This window comes from Aspergillus costaricaensis, assembly GCF_003184835.1.
Source record: "Aspergillus costaricaensis CBS 115574 unplaced genomic scaffold BO79scaffold_23, whole genome shotgun sequence".
Classification (NCBI taxonomy): domain Eukaryota; kingdom Fungi; phylum Ascomycota; class Eurotiomycetes; order Eurotiales; family Aspergillaceae; genus Aspergillus; species Aspergillus costaricensis.
This window is the reverse complement of record NW_020291823.1, coordinates 123,968-137,699: the sequence shown is the minus strand read 5'-3', so window position 1 is coordinate 137,699 and position 13,732 is coordinate 123,968. Positions and strand designations below refer to the sequence as shown.

Here is a 13,732-nt window from a genome sequence, read left to right as displayed (position 1 = left end):
CCACCGAAGACACCATGGTAGTAGCTTCCTCCATGGATACTTCTCCCCCTTTGACAAAAATTCCATTATCCCATTTAACCCTGTCTCTTTCTGCGGCCGACCTGTCCACGGAAACCAGTCTTGATGGCGGCGACGGAACGACGAGAACCGCAAGAGTTGCAGGTGACGAAGTATAGACGGTTCTCACCCTTGTTGAGCTCGGTGTCGGGACTGCGGCAGGTCTTGCAGGTGACGTATTCGACTGTAAAATGTTAGTATCAATACGCTTATAATGACCTTATAACACCAGGCTGTTGAACATACCGATGTATCTTCTCAAGACGTTCTCAATCTGCTTCTGCTGGAAACGACCCTTGATAACCAGACGACGGCTACCGTCGACACTACCACTGGTACCCAATTCGGCGAACAAGAACTGCATAACATGATCATCGGACCGCTTCATGCGCTTGCAGATATCGGCAATGTTGGCGAAAATCGTACGACGGTTACCTTCACGCAGACACTGGGGCGGCGGGATCTTATACGACTTGGTACCGCTGGACAACAGATCGGGGTGGTGGCTCTGAATGAGGGAGAAGAATCGGGACACAAGCAGCGAGTAGGGGATGGGTTGCGCGGCGTCGTGAGCCCAGATACCGGTTCCAGCTTCGTGGTCTCCCTCGGGGACGACCTCTTCCTTCTCCTCGGCGACGGCACCGTCCTTCTCTGCAACACCGGCCTCGGCGAGCTTGGCCTCGAAATCACCGGCGTCGACCTTCTTCGGCTTCTTCTTCTTCTTCTTCAGAGCGGAGGGGTCGAACTCGCCGTCGGCGGCGGGGGTCTCGTCATCACCGCCCTCGGTGTCCTTGGGCTTCTTGCTCTTCTTCTTTTTCGAAAGACCCTTGAAGAGTTCGGTAACTTCGTCGACGGCCTTGTCTGTGGGTTAAAATGTAGAGGTCAATATCAAATTTGATATCCACGAGAGGATAAGGGAAGAAAGATAGATATACCCTCAGTCTCAGCGACCGGCTTCTCAACAACCGGAGCAGCCTCCGTCACTTCGCCGTTGGTATCCATAATGACAGCACCTTCACTGAATGCGACGGACTTGCGTTGTTTTTGGGGAGCGGATTCAACCTGCTAATCCGGACCAGCCCAAACACACGTTAGCGGGAGGGGCGAAATAGAAAACCCAAAAAAAGAAGCGCTGGAACACACTAAAGAAAGGTCAACCAGTGTGAAGCTCGATTCGCAAAAATCGCGTCCGAGCGTTGCACAACAGGTAATGGGTATATAGAGGGAAAAGAACACGGGGGTTGAGGTGGTGCTTCAAGAAAGCAAAAGCGGAGGGAGTCGAGATGGTCCCACGGCGAAATGTGATGAAGAAAATGTGGGAGGGAAACCGATCGGTAAAGGGAAAACGGGGGTGTGACGTACAGTCTCCGCCATATTTGGGCTGGCCGTTTTTTGATTATCGGAGAGAATGAGCGTTTCTCAACTTCCCACCAGGACAATATATTCCAGTAGATTGTTTGTTGGGTTCGCGAGAGATGACGGAAATTGCTCTAGAGATTGCGGTTTGAGCTGGTTGAATCTCGAAGTTTGGTTGTTGCGCTGACTCGATGGCGAAGAATCGCTGTTATCGCGGGCTCCTGACACGTGACTATAATGAGTCAAGTTTGTATTGCCATTACCGTCCGGTATTGTGATCCTGGCACGTGAGATCTCTGTCTGTCGGTGTCTCTCCCCTGGATTACATCAGACCATAACTAGGTTCACCGAACTAGCTAGTGTCTGTCTGTGTATAGCTTCATCCTCGTTGATTGATTATATTTATTTATGCCATAACATTCGTCAGGCAGTGGCAGGCCCTGCTTGATTACTCTCTTCTCCTTCTCTAGCATACAACACAATCTTCAAGTATACCATCGCATCCAACCAGAACCAAGAAAGATGGCCTCCCCCTCCCCCTCCGCTTCCCTCAGCACCTCCGCCTTCATGGTCTCCTCCCAAGACAAACACTACTCCTCCGCCTCAGATGACGACGTCGCTTCCCTCCCATCCGAATCTACCTCCGCTTCGGACCTCGACTCCCTCGACTCGGACTACTCGGACGCCGAAGAAGAATGGCGCGAAAGCATCGAGCAATTAGAGTTGTTGTTGACGATGGTGCTGGTGCCTTTTGTGGGGAAGTACTTGGGTAGGAAGTGTGCTTATTGGAGTATGTATACCCCTACTTTCTCTGGTTTTGGTGTGGGAGGGATAATGTGAAGACCATATGCTAATGATCTATCGTTGCACAGGCTGGACCAGATTCATGGAATGGAAGTACCCGGTTGAAGTCGTGGTTACCAAACCTGGAGTGTTCAAGGGGACGGGAGCTGTGGAGGCAATGGCTCCGATATAAGCATCTTTCTTTCGTTCTTTCTTTCTTTCTTTCCCCTCTTGTTGGGAAGAGGAGTATGGGTTCGTGTTTTATGAAAGTGGGGGTAGATTTGTTGAGTTTTTTTGTTGGTTTTGGTGTTATTTACATATTTGCTTTGCTTTGTTCTATACTTTCTTCAGAGACTACTCATTGACTGATTGATGAATGGTGGTGGTGGTGGTGGTGGTGGTGATGGCATAGCATACCATGCATACTACATGCATGATCTGACTTTCCTTAGTATAATATACCCAATTCCAAATACTATCAACAGATACATTGACATCTAGTAATACTACTACCATTCAAATGTATCACGCAGCAAAGCAAAGTATATCTCATTCAATCATTTATATACTCCCAGAGTACATGTACGCATGCAAAGAAACCCATCTACCCAGAGTAACAAACCCTAACTCGCCCGCGCAAGCCATATCCCCTAACCACATAACAAACGAAACGAAACCAGTTCGCCTGACCCAGTCATGACCAACCAACCAACCAGCCACCTAGATAGTCCTACCCACCCTCCCTTCACACACACTATTCGCCCCCATCCCCATCGCAGCCTCCCTCGCAGCATCAACATTCGCACTCGCCACGTTTCTTCTGACCTCACCACTCTCCAGGCCCCCAAACGGAACGCCTAGCTCCTCTAGCGCCCTCTCCACAATATAGTACGGATCACTGTGTCCGGGGGTGAGGAAGCGTTCTAGAGGGATAGGGTTTGAGTCATCGTGCTCCTGGCGGTTGTGTGTTTGTGTACTGAGGATATCTTCCAGCAGCTTGAAGCGGGAGAAGATAGGGTCGTGGGGTGGGAGTGATGAGAGGACGTTGGTGATGTGTTGGATGTCTGCATCGATGTCGATGTCTGTGTCTTTTGTGGGATTGGCAGTATGATTGCTGGAGATGTTGAGAGCCAACTGGGCGTTGAGCTTGTGCATTCGTTCGGAGGATATGAGTGTTGTGAGCCAGGATGGTATCTGGTTCTGCTTTTGGGTATTGTCTTGGATTTGTTTGGAGTCCTGGATACTTGTCAGAGACGTTATATAATGGTGGTGAAGGGTCATAGACGCACTTGATTGACGATGGTTTGATCGTGGATGAAGAGGTTGTGCTCAGTCAATCGGTTGGAAGACATGATGATGATTCTTTGCTCGATAAGGCTTTATGATAGAATATATGTAGATGAGTCTGTGAATTGAAATGCAGCAGTAGATATATAGTGAAAACTAACACAGTTACAAAACACTCAATGCCCATACAAGCGGTTAGCAAACACATCTTATATACTAGTAGTAGTAGTAGTACACCCCCCTTCTAGCGCATAACCTCCCACCATTCACTCACTCACGCACATTCGTCACCTCCCCTCTTCCTCTCATCTAGACCCCCACAGACCAAACCAGACACACACAAAAAAAAGACCCAACAGCCCGGATCAGCCTACTGCAAGGTAAAGGTAAGGCAAAGGCAACGCTCAAACATCTTCTGCGCTAATGCAACTGAAAAGATTACCCCTCACAGTAACTAATTGTAGAAGTATCACATACCCCTCAAGCAAAACACAGCCCATCTCGCCTGTCTGTGTGCCCTGCCCATCCACGCCACGCAATCCAAACCCTGATCTGCAACCAAACATATGAAAAAAAGAAAAGAAAAGAAACGCACCACAGCTTCATCGCCAGCAGCAGCAGTACCACCTTGAACCGGAAATAGAAAACTAACGGTGATGGGCACTAGCGCAGAGGAGCATGATAGATAGAGGAATGATGGGAAAAAGGGGATATGTATGGTATGTGCAACCACACATCATGAAGTACTACACCCTTATCAGCAACCGCACCATCTAACTAACTATCTGCCACATGCATGTATGTCTTGAAAGGTAACCCATTCCCTCGGGCTTCACACACGCACAAAAAAACAAAACTAACGGTTTCCCGCAGCTAGCCTGGTTAATCAGGGGGGATGATGGATGACGGGGAAAGGGGAACGTTGTTACATTGCATTTTTTTTTCTTCCCATGCGCCAGTGCCAGATCGTCGGGTCCGGGATCGTCAGCGCCGGTGTTTCTACTTGGGGTTGGTTGGGTTGATTTGCTGCTGCTGGGCTAATGCATGTACTAGATACTAAACCTTTCGTATGCTGGGCGTGGTCTGATCTCTTTCTCTCTCTCTCGTGGGCTGTGCACACTTCGGCGACTTGCCTGGTCTGGTCTGTGTCATTGATGGGTTTTAGATCGATCGAAGTTCGAGTCGATTGCCTTTCTCTCGTGTTATCATCATCATCTACAGTGATCTACTACTTCTAATTTCGTTTCAACGAGTAAAAGCATTCTACATGGTAAGCAGAGCACCCTACTTGTGAACCACTTGACGAAGTGCACACGCCTACCCAAGAGTAGATCACTAGCATCATCATGATCATGATCGTGATCACCCCGAAACCCAATCACTCAATCAATCAATCAATCAACGCCTTGATGCCCAGTCCCCGAGACTAAAACACCATCAAACCCCGTCAGGTATCAATGACAGCAGAACTAGATCCCACTAGTAACTAACAGCCATAGTTAAAGCCAATCCATACCGAATCCAGAACCTCATACATATATAACTCTTACTCCTATGGTTAGTAGGTAGGTACTTACTATCTATACCGTCTTTCATGGGAAAGAAAAAAAGGAAAAGGGCGGACCCGGGGGAATGGTTCCGTAGCGTGATGGATAGATCAATCCAATCCAATCCAATTTCTCCATCTAACGACGTTACATTGCATATATTATACCCTGCTTAGTAGGCCTAAATAGTATTAGTAGTAGTAGGGTGTATTAAGTACAGTAGGGCAAGACAACACACGGCAGGATCCTCATCCCAGTCACCCCAATACCTACTACGTAGTAGTAGGACTAGTACTCCGTAGTAATGCCTGCTCTCTTCTGCCTACGTTGTTTTCGTTGCCTATTTTAAAGGCTTGCTAGCTGACTGACTGGTCTAATATACGCTAACTGCTCCATCCCTGCATGTCAGGTATAACAGAACCAGTGTGTCGGGGATCCCTAAGTTGACGATGATAGACACGAGGTGATACAAGTCAGGGGTTCAAACAAAGCAACCATACTGTCGGGACTACTAACTACTCAACTGTCACAAGGGAAGCCCCATTATTGAGTTTCTTGATTGTGTACGACTACTATCCCACGCTACTGCGGCCGAAAAAGCAAATGTCGGCCGCTACGTTGTCGATCGCAATTCATTCAGGCGTCGTAAGGGTTGCTGCGCCTGCCTACGAGGCCAGCCGGATTAATTATCGTCTCTCAATTATTGCATGGTCAATCGATCTGGCACCCATCTGTGCTACCGGGGCCGGCCAAGTCTCGGCATGCTGGATGAGCAACAGCAAAGGGGTATATTGTGTATCCTGGAGGATCTGCAACATTTAGTATACATGAAAAACATCATCGTGTCGAGTAGTCAGCAATAACAAAGCAAAATCGCCCAATAAAGCAAGTGAGCAATAACGGCCCCCAACAGCTATCTATCAGTAACCCATTCTTTGCTGCCAAAATGTCCCAAGCCCATCAGTGGGGTCCAAGCGGCCATTTCCTATCCCAATGGCTCCACCCCTTCGTCGTGACAGCGACTCCAGCCAGGGTCCCGGACGGAAAGTGGTCCTGGCTTCTGATTCTATTGATTCATCATGAACTGACAGCTGACTTGCGCCCCTCATCTGGCTTTCTTTGACAGCTGAAGGGGTGTCCCGCATGCTGTCGGTAGAACAAAAAGCAGTGGAAGGTTTCTCAAGCCTGGCCTCCCACAAACGGTGCGGCTTTTCTCCCTGAATGCTTGCGCAAAGCTGTGTGGCCTCCAGTCGTTTCCGAATTTCTTGTGTGTTATTGCAATTGGCTGCGCTCGAGGTCGGCATACTCAAGACCTGGGTGTCAAGCTCTGTATCCATATCAACAATGATAGATGCTGTCTCCCACTCCTCCAGGTCAATCAAACTGGCCACCTCTGAGCAGCAGTCATTGGCTTCAGGAACAGCTGTGAAGTCCACGCTCTCATAATCTGGCTCCTCGATGGTCTGTCTAATTTGACTTTGATGACCCTGCGAGTTCTCGCCACAAATGCCGACATCGGACATCAAGGACATCTTTCTACTGCCGCCATGATATGGGGACCAATGGAGTTGATTGTAGCTTGGTGTGATTGTTCCTCGGAGCTTGGCACCCATTACTCCTTCATAGTCAAATTCTTCAGTATCAGCTACGGTTCTGCTGCGAGGCTCCAAGGTTGGCTGCCGACACTTGCTGGCATTGGGCAAGGCAGACTGGTTGATTGTATTATCGTGCACACGAGCTGTAGCAATAACCTCGTCTGTTCCTCGTTCCTTACTATTTTGGCCACCCGCTTTGTCTTCATCAGAAGGCTTTTCTGCGACCTCATTTGACCTCATGACGTCAAATGGATGCTTGCACTTCTGTGAGACACCATCTTGAAGCCTAGTGGAGCAGTGTTGGCCCTCACCTATGCTTGTGTCATCAATGATATATTGAATATTCAAGTGGGGGTATGGATTCTCTTCGAGATGCACCTCAGAATTTCTACTTGACGAGTTACCACAAGCAGGCACGTAACTATCTGTAGCAGGTTCTGAAGTGGCATTCATGTCCATGGACTCGGTGACAATGTGGTCTGCTTCTGCCAATTCTCGTGAGCAATAGAAGGCGACTGTAGAGGCAGTGTCCGAGATGGTCCCTGATGAGATTGAATAACAGTCATCTTCGAGATGTCCATAGAACGAGCCAATCTGGGTAGCGTTATTGGTTCTTCCTTTTGTAAGGAAGTCGCTTTCAGAGAAACCAGAGCCAGCGCTGGCTCTCATGGTATCTGTGTTCACGATCGTATCTACCTCAAAGAACCCTAGCGAGGGATCGCGGCTGCGGGTTCTGATAGGAGATGATGCCTTTCCTCTTTTGAAAATTCCGCTTGTACGCCTTTGGCTCAACTGTGATGGTGTTAGCAATCTCATACAGGGCCCGGTAGCATGTCACTTACAGTCAGACGATCACAGGGCACGTTGGGAGCATGAAAGGTGTCGTTGAATGTCCTCTTCTTCGAACGAGGGCGTTCGCTGATCTTCTTATCCTGAACCTTGTAGTCGTATCGGCCATTCTTAGTTCTGTGTCGAGGCTGCCGCTCATATCCGTGACGTCCCCTTTCTTTGGAGTGTGAAGACGTTGCCGGATCAATCGCTGTTGACGATGCAATTGGCTGTTGGGATCCTGTTGGCTCGAGTGAAGTCATCTGGCCCACACGAGCCTGCTGTAGTTGTCGCACAGAGGGATAACACACAGTGACACCTCCTCTTTCAGCATAATAATTCTCCCAGCCAAGCCAACCTGGCTGCCGCTCAGCAAAACTTGCTGGCATGTTCTCAGGTTCCGCGTTCATTTTCTTTATTTCTTCGTATCTATCTTTGTCGAAGGCATAAGACACTGGTTGTAGGTAATAGGAAGGAGCTGCAAGTTGTCAGAGATGCACATATGGCCTCAGATACGTATAACGATGAACGGGACATACGGTGGCGTAGAGAGCTTGTATATCGTGGTTCGTGGCTATTGTGCGCGGCATCTGATTTAGTTATCCAGTCCTGCACTCTGTTATAGAGATCGGAGTGCCGTAGCGGATTAGAACCAACTTGAGCCATGTTGTGTAAGCTGGTCAGAGATAGAGCTGTGGTCAGTGATTCGAGGGGATATGTAGTGAGAGTTGTGGAACGTGTGTGTGTGGGTGGGTGGATGGGTGGGTGGGCAGGAGCTCCCCGACCACATCGCGACCAACGCTTAGCGTCACTGTTGCTTCAGATGATGTCGCGGTTGCCGAACATGACCACTTGACTACTGAGTCAGTGTAATATAGAGCTAAGCTGGGAAGGAGAATCCGAGACGGGTAAAACATGTGTTTTTCAATGAGACCATTGAGGATATCTGTATTTCTATTCGCGGTATTAAGTCTCCTACTAGGTTGTCACATCGTATCTCCCCATTTTTCACTTCACTTTTGTCTTCAACACATAACAGTGATATCTCGGGAGTATCAAGATGGTTGGGGACTTTCCAATCCCGATCAACGGCGCTATACTCTTCAGCAACACAAGACAGATTTTTGCTGTATCTCCGCTAGAGGTATATCTCGTACTCTGAGAAGTACCCTTGCAAAACGGGGGTCTATTACATGCTGTGCCTGGGGAAATGGCAAGTGATATCCTGCCGCTCCATTCGTTTTCCCTCCGGTTATTGCCAGCTATCTAAGAAGCAAAGTCAAAGGGATAGACATGCAGCAGCAATAGGGAGATGAAATTGGGCCTTCAATAAAGGGGGTCTTCGTCGATTAGCTTGTTGTGTACCTTCGACAATATCGATGGGAGCATGGAGTCTCAAACGTGTTGCGTATAGGATTCAATACTGCGCAGGAAAGGCATTTCAAGGGAAGGCTGTCAGCATAATGAGATTTAGCAGTCCTTGAGGTCGGCAGTACATCCTTCAAGGGATTCCTCGGAGTTTGTGGTTTTGCCTGGTCAGCTGTAGACCATGATGTTTCATGGTCACAGTAATTTCCGATTGCCTCAGTTCACCCGAGAGATGCTGCATTGATTGCTGCAGAGCGAGCAGCGGTTAGTTGATACGCAAGGCTACCATTCTTTTAGCCAATACCCTGTTGTCCTACACAACACCTGTCACCGCCACGCCGTCGTCAGGGGCTGTTTCTGTTATGCTCATCTTGTGCGCGCGGGCATTTCTGGCACATTTCTTGATCTCGGATGTCCGTTTATCGACAGATGGCTGCCATCCTGAATGTGGTACATTATCGTAAGCACCTATAGGGTTCTTGACCACTGCGCGGCCATCTTGATCGATATTCACACTGTATTCAATAGTGATGTCACCCATCCTGATGAGGCCCTAGAATATCGAGGCAGTTCTCAGGGTGAAGGATGAAGCACCGTGAGTGAGGAAGAAAAAACAAGGTTGACGGTAGAGGAAGAAAAGGTAGAAGGTAACACTACCTTCATACTTGGGGGTTGGACATAGTCCATGCGCTGCTCGCACTTGCTGAGAAAATTCAAACTCCTGAGTGCAGCTGAAAAGCATGCAGCCCATCAAATCCCAAAACAGATTCTGATGGTCAATAAAGAAGCCAGTGGAGAGCAATTGAGGGAGGTGGCTATGAGAGTGTGTGGTGAATAGAAAGAAGCACGGTGCAGGTCTGGCCCCACCAGTAGCTAGAATGCTTCGTCCAGTGAATACTTCTACCCGGGAATTGCTTAGTAGTGAAGACCCGGGCCTGTCAGATAAGCTAGATAGATAGCTGGCAGGTACCAGACGAGTGCCAGTCTATGCTCCCGGCATGTGTAAGTTACAACTTCAAATGCCAGCAATACAAGCTGCTGGGTTGGTTGAACAGCAGCGTCCGTGCAGCGAAAGATAGACCATGTCCGGCATCTTAAACAGCCCTACGACGAGGATCCGGGGACATGAGTAGTTCTTCGTCGGTCAACGGGAGCTGCAAATTGACACCCGTTGTGTCCTTGAGCTTCGACGCCATGCATAGAGACCTAGCCGATCTCTAGTCCTTACCTAGCTCCCTTTCAGTGCCGGCCTGGTTTCCGGTTCTCGCATCCTCAAAAGCAGGCTCAGCATCGTCCGCCATCCAAGTAGAGTAGACAGTAAGTAGTTCCAAGCGCCTTGCTGGAAGGTCGCCAAACCAACTTGAAGTAAATTTCCACCCACCGGAATCTACGGAGAAATGTGATCCCAGTGCAACGGCTACAGCCACCGGCGGACATCTCATCGTTTTCTCCCCAATTTTCCAATAATTTTCCAAGAGAGGAGGGGAACGGAGGTGCGCCGGGCATGAGTCTTTAGCGTCTCCAATCCCATCGCTGGTTTGCATTATTAAGACAAACAGCCCTGATGCTCTCTCTTCCCTTCCCTTAGAGCCTCGAGCACGCCAGGCAGGCTCTTCCCTCTTCCCTTCTTCCCTCTCTTTTTTTTTTCGTTTTTCCCCCCCGCTTTGCCAGCCGCGTTTTCTTCTTCTTCGTCATTCTCACCGGTTCCTACAAAACTAAATCCCCCCTAAAACTCCCCCCCCCCATTCCTGGTCCCGGTTCTGCAGAACTGCTTCCTTAGTTTACAACTACCCCTCCATCCCTTACTCAAATTCCAAGCACCACTCACAAATCAGGTAGGTCAGTCTCTTCTTTCTCTTCGTCTTTCCCTTGGCAGTATGTTTTAGTTTCATGCTTGGTGGAGTCACTTGCAACGGTCTCACTGAATCTCCGTCGTGGAGAGGACCCTCCAGGGTCTGCTGTCGTCTCTCTTAAAACCATTCCCCTTCATCCTCTCTCTCTCTCCCACTTCTTTTTGCTTTTTCTTCCTCCGTCTACATTCTTAGGTCTCTTCTTTGGTCGGCTTTTGTGAGATTTTCTCAAAGTTCGACGTGACTACTTTGTCAAAGAAACCATCGCATCCAACCCCTCATTTTTCGCTGTGACATCCTCATTCCGCAGGTGCTTACTACCAGAATAGTTTCCAGCTCCGTTGTAGGAAACCTCAATAAAAATGTCTAAGCTCTTTATCGGGTCTGTCAATTCTTTTTCCTTTCTGGCCACCCGGCCCCAATAGCATACTGACCAAAATCAGCGGCCTTGCCTGGCACACCACTGACGATACCCTCCGTGAGGGATTCTCGCAATATGGAACAATCGAAGAAGCCGTTGGTCATCCATGTCTCGCGGAGCAATGAAAGTTCTCCATCATTATGCTCGTACTGACCAAACTCAGATTGTCGTCAAGGACCATGACACCCACCGCAGCCGTGGATTCGGATTCGTCCGCTTCGCCTCTGATGCTGAGGCCGACGCTGCCATGAACGCCATGAACAACCAGGAGTAAGCAAGACCTCTAGATGTTTCATTTCCAAACACTGACAAATTTCAGATTCGACGGCCGTGTCATCCGTGTCGACAAAGCCTCGGAGTCGAGACCGCGCATGGGTGGTGGTGGTGGTTTCCACGGACGCGGTGGCTACAACCGTGGCTACAACGGCGGCGGTGAGTTTTTCTCTTCTATCTCCCTAGGGGGCACTGGCATCAAGGCCCTCTTTTTCCCCTCCAAATTACATATTGTAGCTAATAAAAAGCAGGCTGGCGTTCCCAGCAGCAGGAGCCTGAGGCTGCAGAGTAAGCTGCGCAAGCTATTATAGCATTGCCGATGGCTTACTACGGACCGGTCTCTTGTCCTATTCTTCATTTCTTTTCACGATTTTTTCCCTCTTTCTCGCATGTCAGCTGCTGTTAGTCCCTTCGGACATAAAGTTTGGGATAAAACCCCGGGCGCATGCTACCCAGCTTTTATGATGGTGACTTACGACGAAACGACCCCTATCTCTTGTTTCTTTCCGTTATTGTTTTCCCCTCTCACGCCAGTTCATTGCGATAATGACATCTCTCTCGTGGTTTGATATGGTTTCGCATCGCGTGGCTTTAAATCAATTGTTTCTGACGTCGTTTACTCGGGTCATGGTTGACATGTATGTAATCTGGCTTATGTTAACACCTGATTTGAGGCCGATGGGAAAGTGGTCCAGCGAAAGCAATCAGTGCTCTATCGTGAATTTGGAATTAATCTAGGTCCAAGTCATGATCTATCCCAATCTCATCATCTCTATCTCTCTATATTCTTATTCAGACATGTCTACTCAGCAGGCGGGAACCGTTCATGTGCTTCCCGCGCCGATGGATGCAGCGACTCTTCCAAGTCCCGTTCAGCCTGCTCCTCTTCCCTACGCACCTCTTCCTCGTTCTGAAGCGCTTTAACCCGTTTCACTAGATCGGTGACATGCATCTCAGCATTCCCGAACCCAAGCCCCTCAAGCGCCTTCTCCAACATGAACAGGTATTCTGCGTTCTTCCCGCTTTTGCCCTCGCTGCGACTAATCACCTCGGCCACCGCCTGTTGTTCACGCTGTGCGGGGTCACGTAGAAATTGCGGATTGCTGGGCTGGCCGATGTAAACCATGCAGGTGATGGGGGTGGCGGGATAGTCCGAGGTGACCGTAGATCTAGCTCCCTGGGGTGTCAGGACCGGGTGGAACGGCGTGTAATGGTCGGAGTAGCCATTGATTTCCCGAATGTCAAGATATTGTCGGACTTCATTGGCGTGGCTGGCAGGGATGTGGTACGCTACACCCCAGACTGTAGCTGTTGCGGAGGTTTCATGGTGTGCTAGCTGTTTAGAGGGGTGGTTTGTGAGATAATTGACCAGAGGAACAGGATATGTGCAGGCGCAGAAGGGAGCAAAGGAATCATACCGGATCATCGAGAGTTTCCCAGAACTCCCGGTCAATCACTGTTAATACCCGTCCGGGGTTCTCTTTTGTGCCGCGGTGATCGTTACTGTCCTGCGTGTTAGCCTATTGTGCTGCAACAATAGGTTTTCGCAGCTTGAAAGCATATTCAGACATACCTAGCCTGTGATTCAAATGACTCAGTTAGCATCATCACCAATCGGTATCATCCACAGACAAATCAAGCAAACATCAAGAAATAGACAATGACATAGTCAACAACATACCTGCCAAAACCGTCGGACATAGCCATTGATATAACCGGGAACACGCTGATCTACCACAACGACAATTAACAATCAATTCACTCTGAATCAATCAAGGTCCCCGAAGACCCTCTTATCTCTCCAGAGCAACATCAACATACCAAAATGCGGCGGAGGCTTCCAAATCAAGCTCCTTTTGGCAGCAAGAAAAGAACAAAGGGTCAGCCACCACCGTCACCCAGTCATGGGATAATCACCGCGCCAATCGCGTTCAAGGACCTGATAGGCTTACCCGTAGCCGAACACCCAGAGGTCGCCGTCGGGGAAGTTTTCGCGCCAGCCCTTTTCGGATGAAAGGACATGATGATGTCCGGCTTCCTCGCTGGACACCATAGCTTAACTTATATTTGGGGTGAGTTTTTGGTATGGTTCTTTTGGGCTGATGATCTTTGTCGGTGTGGATAATTCGGCTGGTCTGCGGGGTACTATATATTACCCCTCATTCGAGTTTGCGTGTTGGATATATATTGATGGGTAGGGGGGAAGAAGTGGTGTTTTATAGGGAGGAAGGTCTTTTGACTTTTAGTTGTCTAAGAAAAGGCTCTTTAAAGAAAGCAATAGAAACAATACGACTGCTTTTGAAGGCAGCAAACACCCCAGATTTGTCAGTCTATGATTGCAAATGGCGAACAACTGAGCCAGATAGT

General features: G+C 48.9%; 7 protein-coding genes across 7 annotated transcripts; 2 read left to right on the top strand and 5 right to left on the bottom strand.

Annotated features, from left to right (window-relative positions):
• Nucleotides 1-74: 74 nt before the first annotated feature.
• BO79DRAFT_256814 (translation initiation factor eIF2 subunit beta) lies at nt 75-1,059 on the bottom strand (the record flags this gene model as incomplete). The annotated part of the gene is made up of 3 exons (XM_025686223.1): nt 75-241; nt 304-918; nt 993-1,059. The coding sequence occupies 3 exons, from the start codon at nt 1,057-1,059 to the stop codon at nt 75-77; spliced, it is 849 nt and encodes a 282-aa protein (XP_025537707.1).
• Nucleotides 1,060-1,980: 921 nt separating this feature from the next.
• BO79DRAFT_152332 (uncharacterized protein) lies at nt 1,981-2,389 on the top strand (the record flags this gene model as incomplete). Its single annotated transcript, XM_025678687.1, has 2 exons — nt 1,981-2,203; nt 2,286-2,389. 2 exons carry the CDS (start codon nt 1,981-1,983, stop codon nt 2,387-2,389), a joined length of 327 nt encoding a protein of 108 aa, XP_025537706.1.
• Nucleotides 2,390-2,916: 527 nt separating this feature from the next.
• BO79DRAFT_230079 (uncharacterized protein) lies at nt 2,917-3,548 on the bottom strand (the record flags this gene model as incomplete). The annotated part of the gene is made up of 2 exons (XM_025684078.1): nt 2,917-3,484; nt 3,526-3,548. The coding sequence occupies 2 exons, from the start codon at nt 3,546-3,548 to the stop codon at nt 2,917-2,919; spliced, it is 591 nt and encodes a 196-aa protein (XP_025537705.1).
• A 2,402-nt stretch (nt 3,549-5,950) lies between these two features.
• On the bottom strand, nt 5,951-8,119 carry BO79DRAFT_230078 (uncharacterized protein; the record flags this gene model as incomplete). Its single annotated transcript, XM_025684077.1, has 3 exons — nt 5,951-7,417; nt 7,468-7,931; nt 7,993-8,119. 3 exons carry the CDS (start codon nt 8,117-8,119, stop codon nt 5,951-5,953), a joined length of 2,058 nt encoding a protein of 685 aa, XP_025537704.1.
• Nucleotides 8,120-9,037: 918 nt separating this feature from the next.
• BO79DRAFT_256810 (uncharacterized protein) lies at nt 9,038-9,362 on the bottom strand (the record flags this gene model as incomplete). The annotated part of the gene is made up of 2 exons (XM_025686222.1): nt 9,038-9,068; nt 9,139-9,362. 2 exons carry the CDS (start codon nt 9,360-9,362, stop codon nt 9,038-9,040), a joined length of 255 nt encoding a protein of 84 aa, XP_025537703.1.
• A 1,196-nt stretch (nt 9,363-10,558) lies between these two features.
• Nucleotides 10,559-12,152, top strand: BO79DRAFT_209991 (RNA recognition motif domain-containing protein). The gene is made up of 5 exons (XM_025682712.1): nt 10,559-11,053; nt 11,115-11,187; nt 11,256-11,362; nt 11,412-11,524; nt 11,617-12,152. Exons 1-5 carry the CDS (start codon nt 11,034-11,036, stop codon nt 11,655-11,657), a joined length of 354 nt encoding a protein of 117 aa, XP_025537702.1. The 5' UTR covers nt 10,559-11,033; the 3' UTR covers nt 11,658-12,152.
• Nucleotides 12,136-13,554, bottom strand: BO79DRAFT_33205 (gamma-glutamylcyclotransferase). The gene is made up of 6 exons (XM_025689085.1): nt 13,318-13,554; nt 13,187-13,218; nt 13,047-13,096; nt 12,939-12,943; nt 12,784-12,868; nt 12,136-12,701 (listed from the first exon to the last, which is right to left on the bottom strand). The coding sequence occupies exons 1-6, from the start codon at nt 13,416-13,418 to the stop codon at nt 12,168-12,170; spliced, it is 807 nt and encodes a 268-aa protein (XP_025537701.1). The 5' UTR covers nt 13,419-13,554; the 3' UTR covers nt 12,136-12,167.
• Nucleotides 13,555-13,732: the final 178 nt, after the last annotated feature.